At 35.3% G+C, this 21,459-nt stretch overlaps 1 protein-coding gene across 5 annotated transcripts in view; it reads left to right on the forward strand.

Annotated features, from left to right (window-relative positions):
* ehf (ets homologous factor) overlaps positions 1–21,459 on the forward strand; it is a 101,273-nt gene that overhangs the window by 57,341 nt on the left and 22,473 nt on the right. For 2 of the 5 annotated variants that reach the window (XM_073942221.1, XM_073942222.1), the window contains exons 3-5: positions 14,077–14,237; positions 17,156–17,413; positions 19,653–19,718. In XM_073942221.1, coding sequence (XP_073798322.1) covers positions 19,689–19,718 — 30 coding nt within the window. In that variant the 5' untranslated portion in view covers positions 14,077–14,237; positions 17,156–17,413; positions 19,653–19,688. Of the gene's footprint in view, positions 1–12,340; positions 12,663–14,076; positions 14,238–16,766; positions 16,987–17,155; positions 17,414–19,652; positions 19,719–21,459 lie in introns of those variants that run through there. The other 3 variants (XM_073942220.1, XM_068217403.2, XM_068217404.2) reach the window with 3 other exon arrangements.

Consider the following 21,459-nt stretch of genomic DNA (forward strand, 5'->3'; position numbering starts at 1 on the left):
ACCTAACCGGATTTGCTCCTTGACTACCAACAAGAAGATCATTTGGACTACTGACCACAATGCTGCCACTTCCAACCCAGGCGCATTCTGAAAACGAACCTCTATATACATTTCTGGAGACCACCAAAAACATTGCAGGAGCTATGTTTTAGTTTTCACAAATCCACTAGAGGCCACTGTGTACGCTTTTTGAGATCTCAAATTTCTCTTGCAAGTGCCGTTTGCGCCTGCTGTTCTCACGTAAACCCACCATAGGCAGCTGTCAACAGAGTTTGACTGACTAAATGATTGACTGACCGATTGTCTGACCCATCCTCCTCCTTCTCTAAACCCTACCAATTGTATTAATTGACCTGCCCACCCCTTCCCTAAACCCATCCAACAGTTTTCAAAAGCAATCCAGAAAAAGAAAAGCCCTCAGATTTTTAACATGTTTTCAGATTTTTACCATATTTATTTGTTTATTACATTTTTTGGATACTCTTTTTGTATTAACTGCTTTCTGGAACACAAACGTACATAGCGAGCTAACGGGGCAAACTGGTAACAGAGGGAATTCCGTCCATACGGAGGTAAGCGGTCAGCTGGTAGGTGTGAAAAGGAATGGCATTATACCTCCCTATTGCATTTATTTAAAAAATAAAATTCAATTCAATTCAGCTTTATTGTATAGCACTTTTACAATGTAGATTGTGTCAAAGCAGTTTGTCATAACTGGTCATAGTAACTGGAACAGTGTAGTTCAGTTTTTAGTGTTTAAGTTCAGTTCAGTTTAGCTCAGTTCAGTGTGATTTAAAATCATTACTGAGAGTTCAAACACTGAAGAGCAAATTCATCGATGTGTAGTTCTACCAATCCTGAACCATGCAAGCCAGCCAGAAATGCAGTCATATATAGCTCTGGCTACATCATTTGCGATCTCTAGAAATGTATATAGGGCTACGTTTTCAGAATGAGCCTATGTTGGCCATTTCAGGTGTCTTTTTTTGCTGTGGTTTAAAAACAGACATGACAACAAGACATGAGTGGCTTCTGCTGACTAGTGGGTAGGGTCTTGTGTCACAAATCCAATGAGGCTGATAGGAACGATTTTCTCAGACTAAAAAGTGATCTATAGTGTGTATATTTGGTGGTATGAGGCTGGCTTAGAACCTCATCTGAGGTGGTACTAAAAATGTATTAGGCACTAGGTACAGAATGCATTGGGAAAGCTCCCAAAAGTAAGCAGTAACAAACCAAACCAAGCTGTACCATGCAGTGGAAAGTGCCTTCAAGAACCTTATCTAGCACAGCGATAGTTCAGTCAGGCCATGTAGGCAATCAGCTGAATATCTGCTCCAGCCACTGTCATTGTTCTATTATATCAAGGGTGTCCTGGAGGGCCGGTGTCCTGCTGATTTTAGCTCCAACTTGCTTCAACACACCTGCAGGGATGTTTCTAAAAAGCCTAGTAAGAGCTTGATTAGCTAGCCAAGGTGTGCAAGAACCCCCCCCCCCCCCCCCCCTTCTTAGAAACCATACTTTCAATAAATTTGTCAATAAATGCGGAAATTGCCAAAGTGGTCACGTCTGAACTGCAATAAAAAATAATATTTGTCCAATGCAAAGTAATATAACCTTTAATTCCAATTATTATTAGAACTGCAAAATTTCACTGAATCATTATGAATGAATCAAACTTTTTAATGGTAACTTGTGAAGTTTCTACAGTGCAGTGCAAAAGAAACATTTGAACTTCAGAAGATTGCTATAAGAGAACCTTTTATAACCTTTTAAACAAAAAGAAATACCTTCTAGTGCTTTCAATGGCCAGGGAGGACTTTACCTTTCGTCTGTTAACAGATCGATACCTAGAATCAATATGCTGATCTGAAGAGCTTGTACTGTACCATCAAGAACTTTTACTTTTAATCTATAAAATAACCTTCTAGCTAACCCAAGAACCCTACACAGCCAGCGATAGTTTCTCATGTGAAGAGGTTTCTCTGCTCAGGCTAAGTGTGTACACACTCATGCACTTTATTGCCAATTTCCTTCATATTCAGTCCGAGCGTAAGAGAGAGAAAGAGAGAAGGGCCTTACTCATAACATGACTGGAGCTGCTTCTGCTAGGTGATGCGGTGTGAATGTAAAACAGCCCTGTGGAGCGAGCTAGAGGGGACTGCTGAGAAACCAGCGGTGGTAATATCTGCTGTCTCACCTCAGCGCCTCTCCTCATCTCTCCTTGATTAGCTGAGAAATGCAGTTTACACTTCACCCCTAATGAAGAGAGAAATAGATGTGTGTGTGTGCTTGGTAAGGGTCGAAGAAAGAGACTAAAAAGAAACACTGTGGCTTGTTTTAGTAAGTCGTCCCTCTTCCCTTCGGCGATCTCTGAATCGTTGACCACCAGCTGGGAGGATCACGCTCACATTTAAGTGCACTTCTATCTGCCGCAACCTTTATGAAATCCTAATTGAGGATGACAAGGCAAAGTGTTATTTGACTCTTCCTTAAGGCATGAAATATCCCCATAAGCACTTCTTGGAACAGACACAACACTCATTAAAAGGCTTCAGTTTAAAGTCTGTGTGCCACAATAGTGTGATGGTTGCATATTTTAAAAGTTTACTTCCCCGGTTTGGCTTATAGTATAAGTGGATTATTGTAAATACACCACTTGTTCGGTTTTACAAACAGAGAGATGAGTCTAAATTAGATTTGCATTTCCTTAAGGAAATATCTAAAAGAATTGAGTTAAACTTTGGGGCTCTGTGTAAATTCTTGATACCTACAAACCTCAACACTATTAATGCACAGTTCAGTAGGCAAACTGTAGTTCGCTGAACAGAACGTTCCATTAATGTAAAGTCAAAATAAATTTTCTAACTTCTTTAATTGTAAAAACAAAAGCAGAGGACTGTTAGAGAGACCTGAATTAAATATTCTCACGCTAAAAGAACACAAAAACTAATATAACAAGCGAACCAAACGCCGTAGCTGGACGTGAGCTGAAATAAGTCCCAAAACAGCCAAGACACGGTGGAACGGCTCAGAAATATCCCGCAAAACGCTAAACGAAGGTCTTAACAAGACACCATGAACAAACAATTATGAACTGAAAACAACAAAAAGAAATGTTACTCAGATATAGGTGCAGAAATTAACCACAGCAGAAGCGGCTGATCAGAACAGTTGATTTTCCATTAAACAAATTTTAAACAAATCCATTAAACAAGACCGCAACAACAAATGTGGAGTACAGCAAAACATAACCATGTGACAACAACACAGACAACTACAGAAAGAGCACACACCCACAACATGACTAATTTGTATATAACTGATTTGTTGTGGTACAAAGAATATCTACAATAAAATATAGCAATAAAACCAGTCCAAAGAATATTTTGCATGCGTATGGTGCATTTACAGTGTTCTCTGGTCTTCTCCCGTCTCATTAATTTTTAAATCAATCAGTTCAATGAAAAAGTCAAATTAATGGCCACTTGTCGCCACCCACTGGAGAAACTATGTAATTTGTATGTAACCTTAAGCAAATGTAACGAAAACGTCCACAATGTTGACGCACAGTTCAGTGTGCAAATTGTGAGTTATAGAAAATTAAAGACCATTCAAGAGACCTGTATTTGAATATAATTGCTTGTAAATTTACATTTAGTCATGTAGCAGATGCTTTGCTCAAATCGACTTACAATGGAGGAGGCATTCAGCGATTCAACATGAAGAGGGAATACAAACAAGAAGTGTTAATTATACAAAGGAACTGTTAAGGCTGAAGAAATACTTCTGCGTCAAACACCGGCGTATGCTACGGCGCTGACGCATAGCCCTTCGCCGTGGCCATCGCCGTCACTGACGTGCACCTCTCAAAAAATGTAACTACACGTTGCAACGACGCGTAGCGTAAGCTCTGTGATTGGTCGGCTTGGTAGCGCTGACGAGTCTGGGCGGGACCGAGAGCCGCGCGAATGACGCGAGCGATTGTTTACAAGTGTGGAGTCCCGTGAAGGAGCTCCGGATAGAAAGTTTTGTTTTGTGTTTACCTCATAGTTAAAGTTGTTGCACGTCTGCCGGTTCCTGCCTCAAAATGAGCGAGTTTGAGCCACTTGTACATCCCGGAAGTGTTCAGGAAAAGCAAAAAAGCAGAAAAGAAACTCGACACAGAGGAACATTAACACCTCACTGCCCACTAGCGTTTCGGAAGTGTTAATGCAGACCGACAGAGACAGCGCACAGAAGTATAAATGCACAGCCACGCGCGTTGCCTGCGCCGTGGGTTACGCTGGTCACTTGACGCAGAAGTATAAATCAGGCTTTAGTGCTCAGGGAATAAAGTGCTAGAGTTAAAAAGGGGAGTGTTTTAGGGCCTACACACACTATGCTAACCGAACCGTGCCTAGGCGCGATTTACTTGGCCTTTGGCGCGGTATGCTTGTGTGTGTGCAAAACGTGCCTGAGCCTGAAACTGAAAGGGTGACTTTTAAGGGACTGTTTCATATAGATTTATTAATCATTCTTACTGTTCAATGAACACAAACTGTCGTGGATTATTAAAGACGCAAAACCCTCACTGCACGACAGCTGCACCTTCAGCAAACCTCACAATTCCTGCAGCATGAGGACTTTATAGTTGTTTATGAGCGTCAAAAGTGACTGACCTGTTCGGCGAAATATTTGACTGCGTGTCACCGCATATCAAACGACTTAAACGATATAACTGAAGAAATCTCCACTGAGCTGAGCGAAAGCGCTTACTGAACAGCGCATTATCGATGATGTAAGCGTGCCCAGGCCCGAATGTAATGTGAGTGCAGACCGTCGGGGGAAGCGGGAGGGGGGACAAGCGTGCTTTGGCCCGGTTAAAGGTTACCTAGTGTGAGTACGCCCTTTGAGAGAATAGAGAGAAGAGTTTCTACATGTGTTTTGTCAAGCCCCTGTGTAAAGAACACTTCATAAATGCTTTTTTTTACAGAATATGAAGTGATTGTTAGAAAGAATCTTGTGCAAAATTGGTGAAAAGTGTTAAAGTCTCAGGTCTCTTGATATTGTGGGGCTGCCTTGGCTGACACGTCTCAACAATATTGCATGAAAGTTGGGGACAGTACCTCTGCGTTTGGCAAATGGGGTAACAAAGGGTGTGTTCCAACTATACACTTCTCAGCCTCCCTGGGAAAGTCAATGCTAGGGTACTGGAGAGGAAAGTTGTCTCGTCCCTGTATGGACAGTCTATCTCCTGAGACTTCACCCCTGTGACCCGGCCCCAGATAAGCAGATGAAAATGAATTAATGAGTGTTGGTTAAAATGTCAGAGAGTGTGTTTTCTACAGGTGGTTTGTCAAGCCCACTCACCTGTGTGAGGCACACTCAGAATTGTATACTATTTTGAGCGTGTCTTGATGTGTGGTGGGTGGTGGGGTTGGAAGAGGTGGGCCTGGTTTTGTTCACAGGGGTTTAAGTAAAATAACATTATTAATAGTAATAGTACATTTTACTAAGCAAGAAACCATTCAAGAGATCTATTTAAATAAAACTGCTCAGTTACAGAAGAGAATTTACATTGAAATTAATCCAACAAACAGTATTTTGTACACTGTAAAAAAATGCTGGTTTCCACACAATTCTTTCATGTTGTCCCAACACAAATTGATCAAGTTACTTTAAAGGGTTTACAAATAGGCTGCGTGGTGGCTCAGTGGTTAGCACGGTCGCCTCAAAGCAAAAAGGGCGCTGGTTTCCCCCACAGTCCAAAGACATGTGCTATAAGTGAATTGTGTATTGAATAAACTAAATTGTCAATAGAGTATGAGTGTGTGTGTGCGTGTGTGTGTGTGTGTGTGTGTGTGTGTGTGTGTGTGTGTGTGTGTGTGTGTGTGTGTGTGTGTGTGTGTGTGTGTGCGCATGTGTTTGTGTGTGTGTGTGTGTGTGTGTGTGTGTGTGTGTGTGTGTGTGTGTGTGTATGTGTGTGTGTGTGTGTGAGTGAGTGAGTGTGTATGGTTGTTTACTGGGTTGTCGTGGGAAGGCTACCCACTGTGTAAAATATATACCAGAATAGTTGGCAGTTCATTCTGCTGTGTTGACCTCTGAAATAGAGACTAACTCGAAGGAAAATGAATGAATGAATTTACAAATATAAGGGGATTGAACATAAAACAATTAAGTTGTCTCACAAAAACCTCAGGAATTGTGTTGATTCAGCTCATTTTAAATAAATAGTTTGAACAAGCAGTAAAGATATATTTTGGAGTGTACATGTGAGGCAAATGTATGATGTCTTCCACTCCTGAAGTGTTTTTTCGTGTTAAAACCAGAAAAGCTTACAGTCTATTTTCTGTGGTAACATCTCTTTCTTTTTTCCTACACCTCTCAGAGCTCCAAGAAGTCCAGAACCTGAAAGTGCCAAACCGTGAGTGCCCTTGTCAAAAAAAAAAAAACTACATCGCCTTATAAAAGCTGAAAAACCACCTGCTGCGACAAGGAATTCTGGGTATGAGTGTGTGGCTGTTGCTGTTTGGGTTCGTAAAAGTCAATGCGTGGGGGATTTACATGTATGAACTGAAGCTAAAGCTAATCAGCGCACCACAGAGATCCATAAATCAAGCCCAAGCACCATAACTGCAGGCTTCAAAGCAAAAACAACATCAAACAAAATGTCATGATTGCACTATAATTTTTATTTAGACAACCACCATTTGTGCCAATTTTGATCGTAATCGCTTTCGTGGGCTGCGTTATCATTATCACAGACTCATTATTCCATAAGAATAGCCTACAGATGCAGAAGGACACATGATGGGACACGATGGCTTCCATCGGGATGATTGTTTTCGTCGTTTAGATTTATGAATGCATAAATATTGAACTGTCTCACTTGAAAATGTGCAATGACTCTCAGAGGCTGGATTCAAACTCTAGTGGTTTCAATTATTCGCCATGTAAAAGTCAATAGGGGGAATCTGTTGTTTGTGTTCAACAGTTGCAATTGGGAAAACATTCAAGTGGAGGAAAAAATGTGTGAAATGTTTGATTTTTTAAGGAGTAAAATGAATTAAAACCACCCACAGATATTGTTTCTGTTTTTACACCAGGTTGTTTATTTTGCTATTACTTAATTATTTTTGCTCTGTTTTAAAACAACCCGCAGATATTATTCCTGTTTGTATACAAGATTGTTTATTGAGCCATATGAATAAAATATTTTAGCTCTGTTTTACAAACGATTGTACTGCGTGGTTAGTTGAAACATGTTATTTAGTAGCATTAGTGTGTGTGTGTGTGAGTGTGTGTGTGTTTGTTTATTTGTTTGGGTGTGCATGTGAGTGTGCGTAGATGTGTGTACGTAAACAGTCAAGTTCAACTGAGAGATGTGAGCATTTATTCAATGTCAGTTGTTTAGTTGTATTTGCTATGCTTTTCTATCTTCCTTGCTTTCTTTCTTTCTTTCTTTCTTTCTCTCTTTCTTTCTTTCTTCTATTATTGTTACTATTTTTATATAATTTTGTTACTATTATGATATATGTTTTAGATATTTTTATTAAATTATATTTTATGTTATTAAAGCTTTAGGTAGATTTATTTTCTATCTATAATATGTATTTTAATATTAAGCTGTTCTTGTTTTACTGTATGTTTATATGTATTATTTTATTGTATTTAAATTTTTAATTGTGTGTGTGTGTGTGTGTGTGTGTGTGTGTGTGTGTGTGTGTGTGTGTGTGTGTGTGTGTGTGTGTGTGTGTACACAGTTTAAAAAAACACCACACAACCATTTAAAAAAAAAAGGCAGATTCATTTGACTAAACTTTTTATCTTTTAGCGAAGTTAGGATTATCAAATTTGCTTCTGTTATGCTTAATAGCAGAATAATGAAAGAGATGTTTTTTGAGAAATTGTTATAACTTTACTTGAAAGTCAAGTTTACATACAATAAGATTATTATGCCTCTGAAAAAGCTCAGATGATGGTGTCAGGGTTTTGAAAGTTTCTGATTGGCTAATTGACAACATTTGAGTTAAGTGGAGGCACAACTATAGAATAGTGTTTAAGGAAAACCTCAAACACACTGCTTCCTTGTGTGACAACATGGCAAAATCAACAAGCCAAAATTAAAAAACAAAAACTGATTACAATTAGCTAAATTACACTGGGAAAAGAATAATTTTTGGAGACATGTCCTGTGTTCTGATGGAATTAAGATTGAACTGTTTGGCCATAATGACCAGTGTTACATTTGGAGGACAAAGGGGGAAAGCTTACAAGCCTAGTTTGTGTCTGTTTTGCTGCAGGAGGGACTGGTCCACTTCACAGCATAGATGGCATCATGAAGAAAGAACATTATGTAGAAATACTGAGGCAACATCTCAAGACATCAGCCAGGAAATTATAACTTGGCCACAAACACACCATGGCTTCCAAACACACCATGACCCTTAGCATACTGCCAAATTAATTAAAATGTGCTTTAAGGACAACAGAGTGAATGTTTTGGAGTGGCCATCGAACTGTTGTATAAATATCACTATATGATATTGCATATATATATATATATATATATATATATATATATATATATATATATATATATATATATATATATATATATATATATATATATAATTTCTTTTTTATAATACAATTATGGTTTTATGTAGTTTTATTTTCTATCCGTAATATTTATTTAAATATTAAGCTATTCTTATTTGATATTTTGTCTTATTTCATGTTTTGTGTCTTATTAGGTGTATTATTATATTTTACACAATTTTAATTATTGTTTGGAGTTTGCATGTTCTTCCTGGGTTCATGTAGGAAAGTCCAAAAACATGTGCTATATGTAAATTGGGTAGGTCGTCTGTAGTTAGTGTGTGTGTGTGTGTGTGTGTGTATGGATGTTTCCCAGTGATGGGTTGCAGCTGGAAGAGCATCCGCTGCATAAAACATATGCTGGATAAATCGGCGGTTCATTCCGCTGTAGCGACCACAGATTAATAAAGAAACTAAGCCAAAAAGAAAATGAATGTGTTGTTATTCTTTTAATTTATTATTACTATTATTTAAAATGATGTTTGTGTTTATTATTATTTTTAAATCATTTTTATTTTCTCAAACTTTTTCTTTAATTGTTGTTATTTTAGTTTTTTGTTTATTAGATGATATGCTTTTCTAAGAATGGCACTGTCATGATTCTGTGTTTCCCCTGTCATGTGTTTAGTGCTTTTGTTTGGTCATGTGATTCCCTTGTTCTGTTTTCCCGCCACTTTTTCAGTATTTATTTGTTTCACCTGTGTTAACGCCCCTATTAGGTAATCGTGACTAGTGTATTTATACTCCTATAGTGTTTGTTGTTTGGTCTGTTGCTGTGGGCACACTAGAGATTGACCATGTAAAATTCTGTCAAATGGCCTTCAAAAAGAGGCAGGATTACATAAGATAATTAGATATTTAAGAAAGCGAGCGATTGGTCTATATTTAAAATTTCTATATGGACAGGTCATGTTTTAATCTTCTATTGGCCTCACATAGCCATGTGATGCGATTTTTGCAGGTCAGAGTTCACCAACTTTGCAATGCAGAAGTTTTCGCAGGCACTTGCACTTCCCGTCTGTCACATTGTTGTGTATGAATGAAAGTCTACAGGGCGAAAAGTGCACTGTGAGCATGGCTTTAATCGTCATTCTGTTCAGTCAACTCGTGTTGGTTGTTCCTATTCACCTGAAGATTCAGTAAAAAAATGTTTTATAACCTGTTTCATGTGCGTGTGTGTAGAGATCACATGACAGACAGTTCTGTTTTCAATTATTTCATATTTGTTAGCGCAGTAAAGCCTATAGTTTGTGAGTTATTAGCATGCTGTTGTATGTGAGCACAGTGTGATTTTCTGCTCATCAGTGTCGTCTCCTTCCTTCTGCTTGTACAAAAAGAGTGTGACATGTTCATTAAACAGCAGGAATTGCATTAATAACCCCGGCAGCCACATGTCACATCACTCTATGATAATTAGTCAAACAAACGACCAGAGGAAAGCTCATCACCCTGTGATCTTTCTGCCTCTTGCTCCTTCACTGTCACTCCAGTCTTTCTGTTTACTTCACAATTTTATAAACTCCATCTTGATCGCAATATCATAAAAATAACTATTTGATTGTCTTTTAAACAATAGTGGCGAATTTTTGTTACTTTTTTGTTTTATAAAATTTGTTTGGTATTTGGTATTTTTGTCATTTTGTTTAATAATTTGTTTCGTTTGTCTTTTTATGTCTGTTTTCATTTTATAGCCTAGAAAACTGTAATCAATAAATCTAAGAATAGAATACAAGTGATATACATTATATTTAATGTTCTTTGTAGATTATTTTATTTTAATTTGTTTGCTATTTTTATTTTGATAATATAGTAATAACAAAAACACTAAATATGAATAACAATCATATTATTTTATTTTAATTGTATAATATTTTTGTTAATTTGATTTTAATAATAACAAAAATAGTGTGTGTGTGTGTGTGTGTGTGTGTGTGTGTGTGTGTGTGTGTGTGTGTGTGTGTGTGTGTGTGTGTGTGTGTTTGTGTATATATATATATTCATTCATTTTCTTGTCGGCTTAGTCCCTTTATTAATCCGGGGTCGCTACAGCGGAATGAACCGCCAACTTATTCTATTCATTTATTCTAGCCGAAATTAAAGAAATAAGACTTTCTCCAGAAGAAAAAAATTCTTGCTCTGTTAAACATCAATTGGGAAATATAATAAAAAGAAAAAAAATGTAAAGTGTGGGGGGGTGTAATAATTCTGACTTTAACTGTATATACCAGTCAGCATTTCTGTGTGAAGTTTGCATGGGATTTCCCTTGTGAGTGTGAGTTTCCTCTAGGTGGTCAAGTTTCCCCCACAGTCCAAAGACATGGGCTGCGTCCTAAATCGCCTACTACTCAGTAATACATTTAAACATAAATAAGTTTAAACAGTAATAAATTTAAACATAAATGTACTACTTGGCCAGCAGCATGTCCAAGTGCCCATGCTTCTTTTCGAATTCTATGAATTTGCAGTTTTTAGCATACTATATAGTATGGAAGTTTATGATTTCAGACGCAGCTATGCGGTATAGTTGAATTGGATTATCTAAAATTGGCCAAAGTGTATACGTGTGTGTGTGTGTGTGTGTGTGTGTGTGTTTAGAGTACTGAGTAAATCATGTCAGAATAGTTGGTGGTTCGTTTTGCTGTAGCGACCCCTTTTTCTTATATATATATAATTTTTTTTAATGTTTCTATAAGGTTATATCTATTTTTATATAAGTTTGTATAAAATATTATAAACTATATAAACTTTTAAATGATGTCACTTTAAATTAATTTAATAATTAAAAATCAAATAAAATATTTTTATATGTTTATATTATTTAAATTTAGCTTTTTATGCAATATGTTTTTATTTTATTGTTATTTGTTAATGTTAATTATTTAGTGTGACTAAAACATTTATATTTTAAAGTTAATTTATATTAATATTTTATTTATTTCTTGCATTTCGGTTTAATACATTTTTATAATATTATATAATGTTTAATATTATTTATATAACAATATTTTTTCTTTTTATTTATTTATAAATGTTTATCTATAATGATGTGTGAATTATTGATCAAATCAGATGAAAACTAACATAGTAAAAGGCTGAAATGAAAGGGCCCACTGGGACCTCAGTTATGACAAAACATTATTTTGAGAACATGTAAGAAACACTGTGTGAGAATGAAGCATTTTCCCAGAGTCATAATCCCCGTCGTGTTTCTAAAAGTGTCGCTTTGTTGGTGTAATCGCACAATTTTGCATGTTTCTTTGCGTTTTTATCATTTTTCCAAGGGTTTGCCAGCAGCTCATGCTCTCCGCTGAGCTCCGTTCTGTCTGAATGAATCTTTCTGAATTAATTTGTTCAGCAAAACCCCTCTGCAGACACAAAAGAGGGCTATAATTGTTGCAAAAGCCTGTCGACCGTTTTCTTTAGGAGCTCATGACTTCCCGAAAGGAATATGATCAGCGCTTTTAAAACCATTCAAAATTATGTGTGTGATTTACTCATCTGTGTCGACTGGATCTGTGTATTCACTGTATCAACCTCAGCTCACCTTGTGGCTTCTAGAAGAGCATCTGTTGACCAATTTAATTGGACCATGGTAGATTTTATTTTGTTTTACCTAGAGCCAGCAAGCCATGTAGTGTTTTGTTTTGTTTTGTTTTGTTTTGTTTTGTTTTGTTTTGTTTTGTTTTGTTTTGTTTTGTTTTGTTTTGTTTTGTTTTGTTTTGGCCAGAGCCTGCAAGCTATGGAACGTCATTCAATCATTCATTTTCTTTTCAGCTTATTCCCTTTATTAATCTGGGGTTGCCACAGTGGAATGAACTGCCAACTTATCCAGCAAATGTTTTATGCAGCGGATGCCCTTCCAGATACAACCCATCACTGGGAAACACCCATACACTCACACACATACACTACAAACAATTTGGCTTACTTAATTCACCTGTACCGCATGTCTTTGGACATGTAGGGGAAAATGAAGCATTTGGAGAAAACCCACGCAACATGTGGAGAACATGCAAAGTCCACACAGAAATGACAACTAACCCAGCCGAGGCTTGAACCAGCGACCCTCTTGCTGTGAGGTGTATTTTATTTTATTTTATTATGACCTCAGGCCTATTTTTCATTTGGTTTATTTTATTTTCTAATAATTATTCTTTTTATTTTATTTAAATTTCATTTTTAAAAAGCTGAATGTCTTTTATTTGATTTGATTGTTTATTATATTACTTTATTCTACTAATACTTTTTTTTTTTTCTTTTGGAGCCTGCAGGCTGTGGAGCATGAAACAGATAACAGTTTTATTTTATTTTATTTTATTTATTTATTTTTATTTTTTATTATTATTTTTTTTTTGGCTTTAGGCCTATTTTTCATTTGATTTTTATTTTATTTTATTTTTTATTTTTTTGGAGCCTGCAGGCTGAAAAGCGTAAAACAGATTTGTTTTGTTTTGTGTAGTTTAGCTATAATTTAGTTTTAAAGGCTGTATTTTCATTTGATTTTATTTTTAGTAATTTTGCATTTTATTTTATTTATTTTAGTTTTAAAAAGCAAACTTTTTTATGTGATTTGTTTGTTCATTTTATAACTTTAACCTTTTTGTTGTTGTTTATTTGAAATACTTTGTTAAATATACATTTATTTGATTTTAATTATGTGATTTATTATTGTCTCATGTTTATTTATGCCCTTTAAAATAGTTTGCTCAGGTTAGTTTTTCTTGCAATGTATTTATTTTAATTGCTAGCTATTACTGTTCATGTTTAAGCTATTCCTCATCATTCATTCATTTTCTGTTTGGCTTAGTCCCTTTATTAATCTGGGGTCGCCACAGTGGAATGAACCCAACTGACCCAGTCAGGGCTTGAACCAATGACCTTTATGCTGTGAGGCGATTGTGCCACGCACTGCACCATTGTGACGCCCATTAAGCTATTTTGTTCAATTATTGAGTAATTCTTTTTTCTGTATTTATTGTTCGTTTTTCTAATTATTTAGTTTTTCCTTTTCTAGGTTTACATCATTTTCATCGAAATTGATTACATAAATTAATTAAAAATAATTAACTTTTTTGTCATTCTTTGATACTGAAAAAATAATTTGCTCTTAATTTTATATTCTTTCATTTATTATAAAAATATATAAATTTGTATTTTTTTAAATAGATATGTATTTTATGTTTTCTTGTTTAAATATATTTTAATGATATTCTTTTTATTTAGTTAAAATAAGTTTCAGATAACAATGTCTAATAAGTTAGTTAATATAGTAGTTATAGTAACAGTAATAAGTATTAATAAGTAATAGTAATAATAATAGTAATATATTAGTTTAATATGTTTATCAGAATAACATTTTTTGTCTTCATTACGATTTTAATGTTTTTGCTTCTGAATGTTGAAGCGTGTGTGCGTGTGTGTGTGTTTTACCCATCTGTGTCTGGTCTTCTCTCTGTGTGTATTTACACCCTCGGCTCACCCTGTGGCTTTCAGAGCGACTCTCACTCCAGAAGAGCTTCAGCCTCTGTTGTCCAATTTAAGCTTCTCCGCCACCGCCCAGCCAATCAGAAGCCTCCGTTCTCAGGAGCCAGAGACGCGTGTGGAGCTCGTGGTTTTGGAGGGCAGCGCTGGACGGCAGACATCGCTCGCTGGAGGTTTGTTTGGGCTGGAGCCTGCAGGCTGTGGAGCATGAAACAGATAACAGAGGCTTACCAAAGCATTGCTAAATTAACACACACACACACACACACACAGAAGAAGAAAAGGTGGAGGAGGATGATGATGATCTGAAGTGCTAAAACTGAAGATTTTTATATAGTCGGCATTAATGATTTTGTGGTTTTCAAACCAGCAGCTGGGGTGCCGGAAAAAAAAAACATAAAATAGCGGCCGTAAATTACATTTACCGTAAAATAACAAACAGTAAATTACAGAAATTTAACGGAAATATCTGTACTTTAACATCTGTTATTTTACGGTAAATGCACCCTATAGCTGTCGGAAAAAAGTACATGTACAATAGTAAATGAACAACCATTCATCCCTAAAAATATTGATTAAATAATTGGTATTTGTTTATTTTACATTGTGCCTATTTATATTCCAAATAAATTTTAAAAAGTATCTGTTAACAATGAATAATAATACTAATTATAATTTTTTAAAAAAGTATTGGCACCTGTGCTTTTGTGGTTTGTAAACTTTAAATTTAAGTCTTAAATTGGTACTTTTTTTGCCCTGAAGACGAATCTAAAAAGTTAAGGATGTTACTGTACATGTGGATAACATTAAGTCTAATAATAATATCAATAATAATAATAATAATAATACATACTTATGAACAATCATGAATCCCTAAAAATATTAATTAATTGGTATTTATTTACTTATATTCTGCATGAATAAAAATGATCTGTTAACAATTAATATTAATACTAATTATAATAACATCATCAATGTCTGTTTAAATTAAAAAAAATTATTTACCATTATTTTTGTATTTTATCTAATTTAATATTTATCCAATACACGGTATACAGTGTCCATAACAGTATACATAACAATTTGCTACATAACTATATATATATATATATATATATATATATATATATATATATATATATATATATATATATATATATATATATATAGTTCTAATTTTAAACATTTATTATTATATATAGCGCTAAACATATATACAGTTGAAGTCAGAATTATTAGCCCCCCATTGATTTTTTTTTTTTTTTCTATTTTAAATATTTCCCAAATGATGTTTAACAGAGCAAGGAAATGTTCACGGTATGTCTGATAAAAATTTTTCTTCTGGAGAAAGTCTCATTTTTATTTTAGCTAGAATAAAAGAAGTTTATTATTTTTTAAACACGATTTTAAGAACAAAATTTTTATCCCCTTTAAGCTAATTTTTTTTCAGTAGTCTACAGAACAAAACTATCATGTTTAGAAATGTGTTTTAAAAATGTTCTCTCCGTTAAACAGAAATTGGGAAAAAAAATTCAAATAATTCTAATAATTCAGTGGGGCTAATAATTCTGACTTAAACTGTATGTACACGCCTTACAAATCTATCTTTTGAATTCATATTTAGCTAATATTATTTTTGTGCATCATATTAGATTAATCAGTACTGAAGCCAAATCTGGAGCTTATCTAACAAAATAACTTATGATAACGGTCAAAAAACTAGTACAGACAAATTTATATGTTATTAAAAAGTTAAATACAAATTTTTTAAAAAGGCCAAATCAAGAGAAGCAAAAAAATTTAAAAACCTTGTTGAAATTTTGTAGGTTGTAATTTATTTTGCAATATTTTGCTATTTCTGTTATCTTTCAATTTCAAAATATGTTTGGTGACAAATATTATTTTAATAAATATATCTGTTTAATAAGTCTGTTTTGTTTAAATACACCAAAATACATTTTACAATTTACAAAATACAATATATTCTATATGCCTATTATATAGAACGTCCTATTGAATTTGTCCTGTCAAATATAACCAATAGCCTATCTACAAAACAATATATTATTATTATTATTATTATTATCAAATAATAAAATAGACACTCGACACTGGCTTTTGGCCTGTAAAACTACAAGCATTATTGAATTATATATTCTTTTATGCCTTTTTGGAGGTTTTCTTGGGGACTATTTGTAATATTTGACAGCACATATTCGATAGGACATTCTATATATATATATATATATATATATATATATATATATATATATATATATATATAAATATATATGAATGTATTTTTGAATATATGCTGTCAAATATTACCAATAGCCCATCCTTAAAACAATATTATTATTATTAAAAAATAGACACTTGAAACTGTATTTGGCCTGTAAAGCTACACACATCACATCACTCAAACATACACTCTTTTATGGCCTTTTGTTTTTTTTTTTTTTTCTTGATTCCCTTCTCCAAAAACAAGTGTTATCTTACATTGGAAAGTGTTTTTTAACCACTTACCATTCTCCCCGGCCAGTTCTCACAGAACGCATAGTCTTTGTACTTGTAAAGTAAAAACGAGTGAAATTAAAAATATATAGGCTATTTCGACTAAAAAAAAAACCCAAGTAGAGTTTTACGTGACAGCTTTCCCATTTCTCTTAGCTTTCTTTAGCGTTCTACCAGCGCCATCATGTGGTCAGAAGAAGAACTGCACGCTGATTGGCCCGTTTCAGAGAAAGGTGGCAAGTCAGTCAGAGAAATACGGTCATATTAACACACCGCAACACCGGACTCTGCGGTTCAACTGCTGTAATTAGACATTTGCGTGTAATTACTCGACCCATAACGTGCAGTGGTTCAACAAATAGACAATCCTGAAGACACACACACACAGACACAAGTCGCTCTCATTCGGCACAAATCATTCGCCTGATGCACCGCTCATTACTCTAATTACACAGTCATTGTTCTCTCACAAAAAGGACGTAAAATTGCAATTTAGCCCGAGAAATTGTCATTTGTATTCGTAATTGACCCTAATAAAATCATCCGCTCTCTTTCTTTTCTCCGTCTCTTTCTGCAGCTCGTGTGAAATATTGAGGATGACAGCTTTGGATGTGCTGATGAGAGCCTAATGAAGGAAGGGAAGCGGGATTTGACTCGTGTAACGAGAGCGCATGCGCAGTGGCTCCTCTTCTTCACCAACGCCCTAAAACCGAGTTTTCTGGCAGAGATTTTTCATGACTCAGCCCTAAAATTGATCTTAAATCTTAACCTGGATGTGGATTACAGCTTAATTTAATCGTCGAAGAGCTGGAATGGGTATAGAGTGGAATTAAAGGTATGATTCACTGAAGTTTTCATTTTTTAAAGTCCACCTGAAATCAAAATTAAAGGTATAGTACACTCAAAAAATTATTTTTGCTACTTGTTCAAACTACTTATTTAAAATGAGTTGAATCAACACAATACTTAAGGTTTTTTGAAGGAGGACAACATGAAGTTAATCCATTTGTGTTGAGAAAACATGAAAAAATGTGTGGAAACCAGTATTGTTTACAGCAGGGGTTCTCAACCTTTTTCACTTCGAGGGCCACCTCCTTTGAAAATGTTTTGAAGGCCGCATGTCTGACATATTTTCTTAAACTGTTTGTCAAGAGAGAATACTTATTTGAAACCTTTATTTATTAGCAAAACATTTCTTTTGCTTATTAGTATAAGCATAACCTACTGAAAAAAAACAGCTTAAACCAGTCTAGGCTGGTTGGCTGGTTTTAGCTGGTCGACCAGGCTGGTTTTAGAGGGGTTTTCGCCATTTCCAGGCTGGTTTCCAGTCATTTCAGGCCTGGTATTAGCTGGTCAGGCTGGGAGATGACCAGCTAAAACCAGCTTGACCAGCCTAGCCAGGCTGGCAGCCCAGCCAAAACCAGCTATGTCTAGCTTAAACTAGGCTGGTCAAGCTGGTTTTAGCTGGATTTAGCTGGTCATTTTCCAGCCTGACCAGCTAAGACCAGGCTGGAAATGGTTGAAAACCAGCCTGGAAATGGCCAAAACCCCTCTAAAACCAGCCTGGTCGACCAGCTAAAACCAGCCAACCAGCCTAGGCTGGTTTAAGCTGGATTTTTCAGCAGGGTAAGTATTTTTATCTTATTTTTATACAGCATTATATATATATATATATATATATATATATATATATATATATATATATATATATATATATATATATATATATAAAACTATGAATAATGTATTTTCTTTTTTTACATTTGCCCACCTGGGACCCACCTGGGATTGCCCACGTGGGACCAACCTGCACTCCCAGAAATAAAGGTTTGCAATCTGTTACTGGGGTGGTACCTTTTAAAAAGGTACACATTTGTACTTGAAGGGTGCATATTGGTACCCCAAAAGTACATACTAGAACCTACACATTTAAGAGGAACACTTTTGTACTTTTTGGGTAGTAATATGTACCCTTGAGGTATTAATATGGACCTTTTAGGTACAAATTTGTACATTTCGAAAAGGTACCACCCCAGTGACAGATATGTCTACCCTTATTTCTGAGAGTGTGGGATTGCCATTAATTGTCAATAAAGTAATGAAAACAATTTTCAAAGAGCACACTAATGCTTAATCACAGCCCAGCTGGAAGATAGCAGCAGGGAATATCAACTGGGTCGGGTCAAGTCTGGGCTCGTGTAGAGTATCTAAAGTTTAATTCAAGGCCCTTAGTTTCTCACTTTAACCAACTTAGAATCGAATATTTTTTTTCTGAGCAATATCTGAAATGTCCCTCATAAACAAAGGGAGCTGAAACCAGTCATTTATGCAATTTTTTTCACCAAAACACTTTCAAATATGTAAATTTAAAAATGTCTTGCATGTTTATTAATCATTACATTGTGGAAAGGAACCCCAAAAATATTAACGTTTATTTTTACCAGTTTATTCATTAAATGTTTTATATATAAAAAATTATATAAATAATGTATTTACATTTTTATTAATTATTTATTTACATTTTAAAATATTAACAAGAAGCTCTGATATAAAAGATAAATTCATTTTTTTCGGCTTAGTCCCTTTTGTAGTCAGGGGTCGCCACAGCGGAATGAACCGTAAACTTATCCAGCCTATGTTTTATGGAGTGGATGCCCTTCCAGCCGCAACCCAGTACTGAGAAACATCCATACACACTCATTCACACACACACTACGACTAGTTTTTTTCATCCAAATCAACTATAGCGCACATCTTTGGACTGTGGGGGAAACCCATGTGAACATGGGGAGAACATGCAAACTCCTCAAAGAAATGCCAACTGACCCAGCCAGGACTAGAACCAGTGACCTTCTTGCTGTGAGGCGACAGTGCTAACCACTGAGCCACCACCATGCCGCAAAAAGCTAATTAACATTTTTTTTATATTAAAAATACATATATAAATGAAAATCTTTATAATGAAAAAGTAAAATTATTTTATTTTAATCCACAAACTCCACAAACAATGCAAACTCTACTGCTTTCTAATGAACATCTTAAATGTGCTGTGTTCTGTGTGTTTTCTTTGGCAGAGCTGGAGTGCAGCTGTTTGCAGTGTGAAGCTGTGGATGTCTGTAATATCCAGCACATATGTTCAGGTCAGATCTCCTCTGTGATTTACCCATTACAAGTCTTAAAGCTTCAGATTCTCTTTAATCAGCAGTGCGAAGCTAACCTGAGCGCCGCAACCTGCTGTTTCTGTGTGTCAGAGAGCGCTCAGGCCTCAAATCAAGAAAACAGCATGTTGGTCTCGATCAGAGCTGGGCTGAACTGAGAACGGGAGGCGTTCGGCTTGGGTTTGATCATGTTTTGGTAGTTCTGCAGTATGACGGGGTTGTTTTGTTTTTGCTAACAGGTTGTCTGGGTGGATTTAATGATGGGTCTTTTATAGAGGATTTTTAGCTTGGTTTAGTTTCACTTGATTGAATGAAATACGTTTTAGTTCAATTGATGTTATTTTAAACGATTTTCAAGAATTTGAAGCCAAGGGAAACCCACATGGACACGAGGAGAACATGCAAACTCTGCACAGTAATACCAGATGGTCCAGCACGGACCCGACGCCATTGGTATTCTTGCTGTGAGGCAAAAGTTTTAGTCCCTGGTCCACCGTGCCATCCATTCTGGATAAAGCTGCGGTCACACCAGAGTTTGAGTTTGCGAACTTCTGTCGTATTGCGCTGCTAAAAGGGGCGATTAGATATTTAAAAAGCAAGCGATTGCTCCATATTTGAAATTTTTGTCCAGAGAGGTCATGTTTTGATCCTCGATTGGTCTCACGCAGACTAGTGATGCGATTTCGCAGGTCAAAGTTCACCAAGCTTAAACTTTGCAATGCAGCAACCTGCAAAACTTGACGCATGACCCTGCGTTTCTGGTCTGACACATTCACGTGCGTATGAATGGAAGTCTATGGGAAGAAAAGCCCAGTGTGAACGCAGCTTAAAAGTGGAAGAAGGGGAGGAGGAGGGTTTCTTCCAGATGATGATGGCCGTATAAAGGAAATGAGGATATATATATATATATATATATATATATATATATATATATATATATATATATATATATATATATATAGTGACTTGATTGGAGGATCGTGATTAACTAATTTGTGCCATCTGGGTCAATCATGAGCATGTGCTCCTCACAAAATTAGTTTGATATTAAAGTTCACATATACAAAAACGATATGTTAAAATTAAAAAATAAACATCAGAACATCTAAAAACATCTAATAATCTAATAAAATTAGAAAACAAATCAAATCAAAATGTATGTTTAATTGGAAAAACAGAAAGAACATGTCAGACAAAAATTTTAAAATATTATGCGTTTATTTTTTTATTTTATATTTATTTTAATGTTTATTTATTTATTTATTTATAAGAAGTATCTTCTGCTGACCAATGCTGCATTTATTGGATTTAAAATACAGCAAGAACAGAATTTTTTTTATTTAAATATATTTTAAAATGTAATTTATTTGCAATTTCAAAGCTGAATTTTTAGCCTCATTACATCAATTAAAAATCATTATAGCATGCTGACTATGTTATTGGATTGGTTTGATTGGTTTCCTCCAGGTGTTACAGTTTCCCCCACAATTCAAAGACAAGTGCTGTACACTCAACGACCACTTTAATAGGAACAACTTACTAGTACCGGGTTGGAACCCTTTTTGGACCTCGTCGTAATCCTTCATGGCATAGATTCAAGAAGATACTGGAAATATTCCTTAGAGATTTTGGTTCATATTGACATGATAGCATCACACAGTTGCTGCAGATTTGTCGGCTGCACATTTATGATGCGAATCTCCCATTCCACCACATCCCAAAG

The sequence above is a fragment of the Danio rerio genome, chromosome 25 (assembly GCF_049306965.1).
Source record: "Danio rerio strain Tuebingen ecotype United States chromosome 25, GRCz12tu, whole genome shotgun sequence".
In the NCBI taxonomy this organism is placed as follows: Eukaryota; Metazoa; Chordata; class Actinopteri; order Cypriniformes; family Danionidae; genus Danio; species Danio rerio.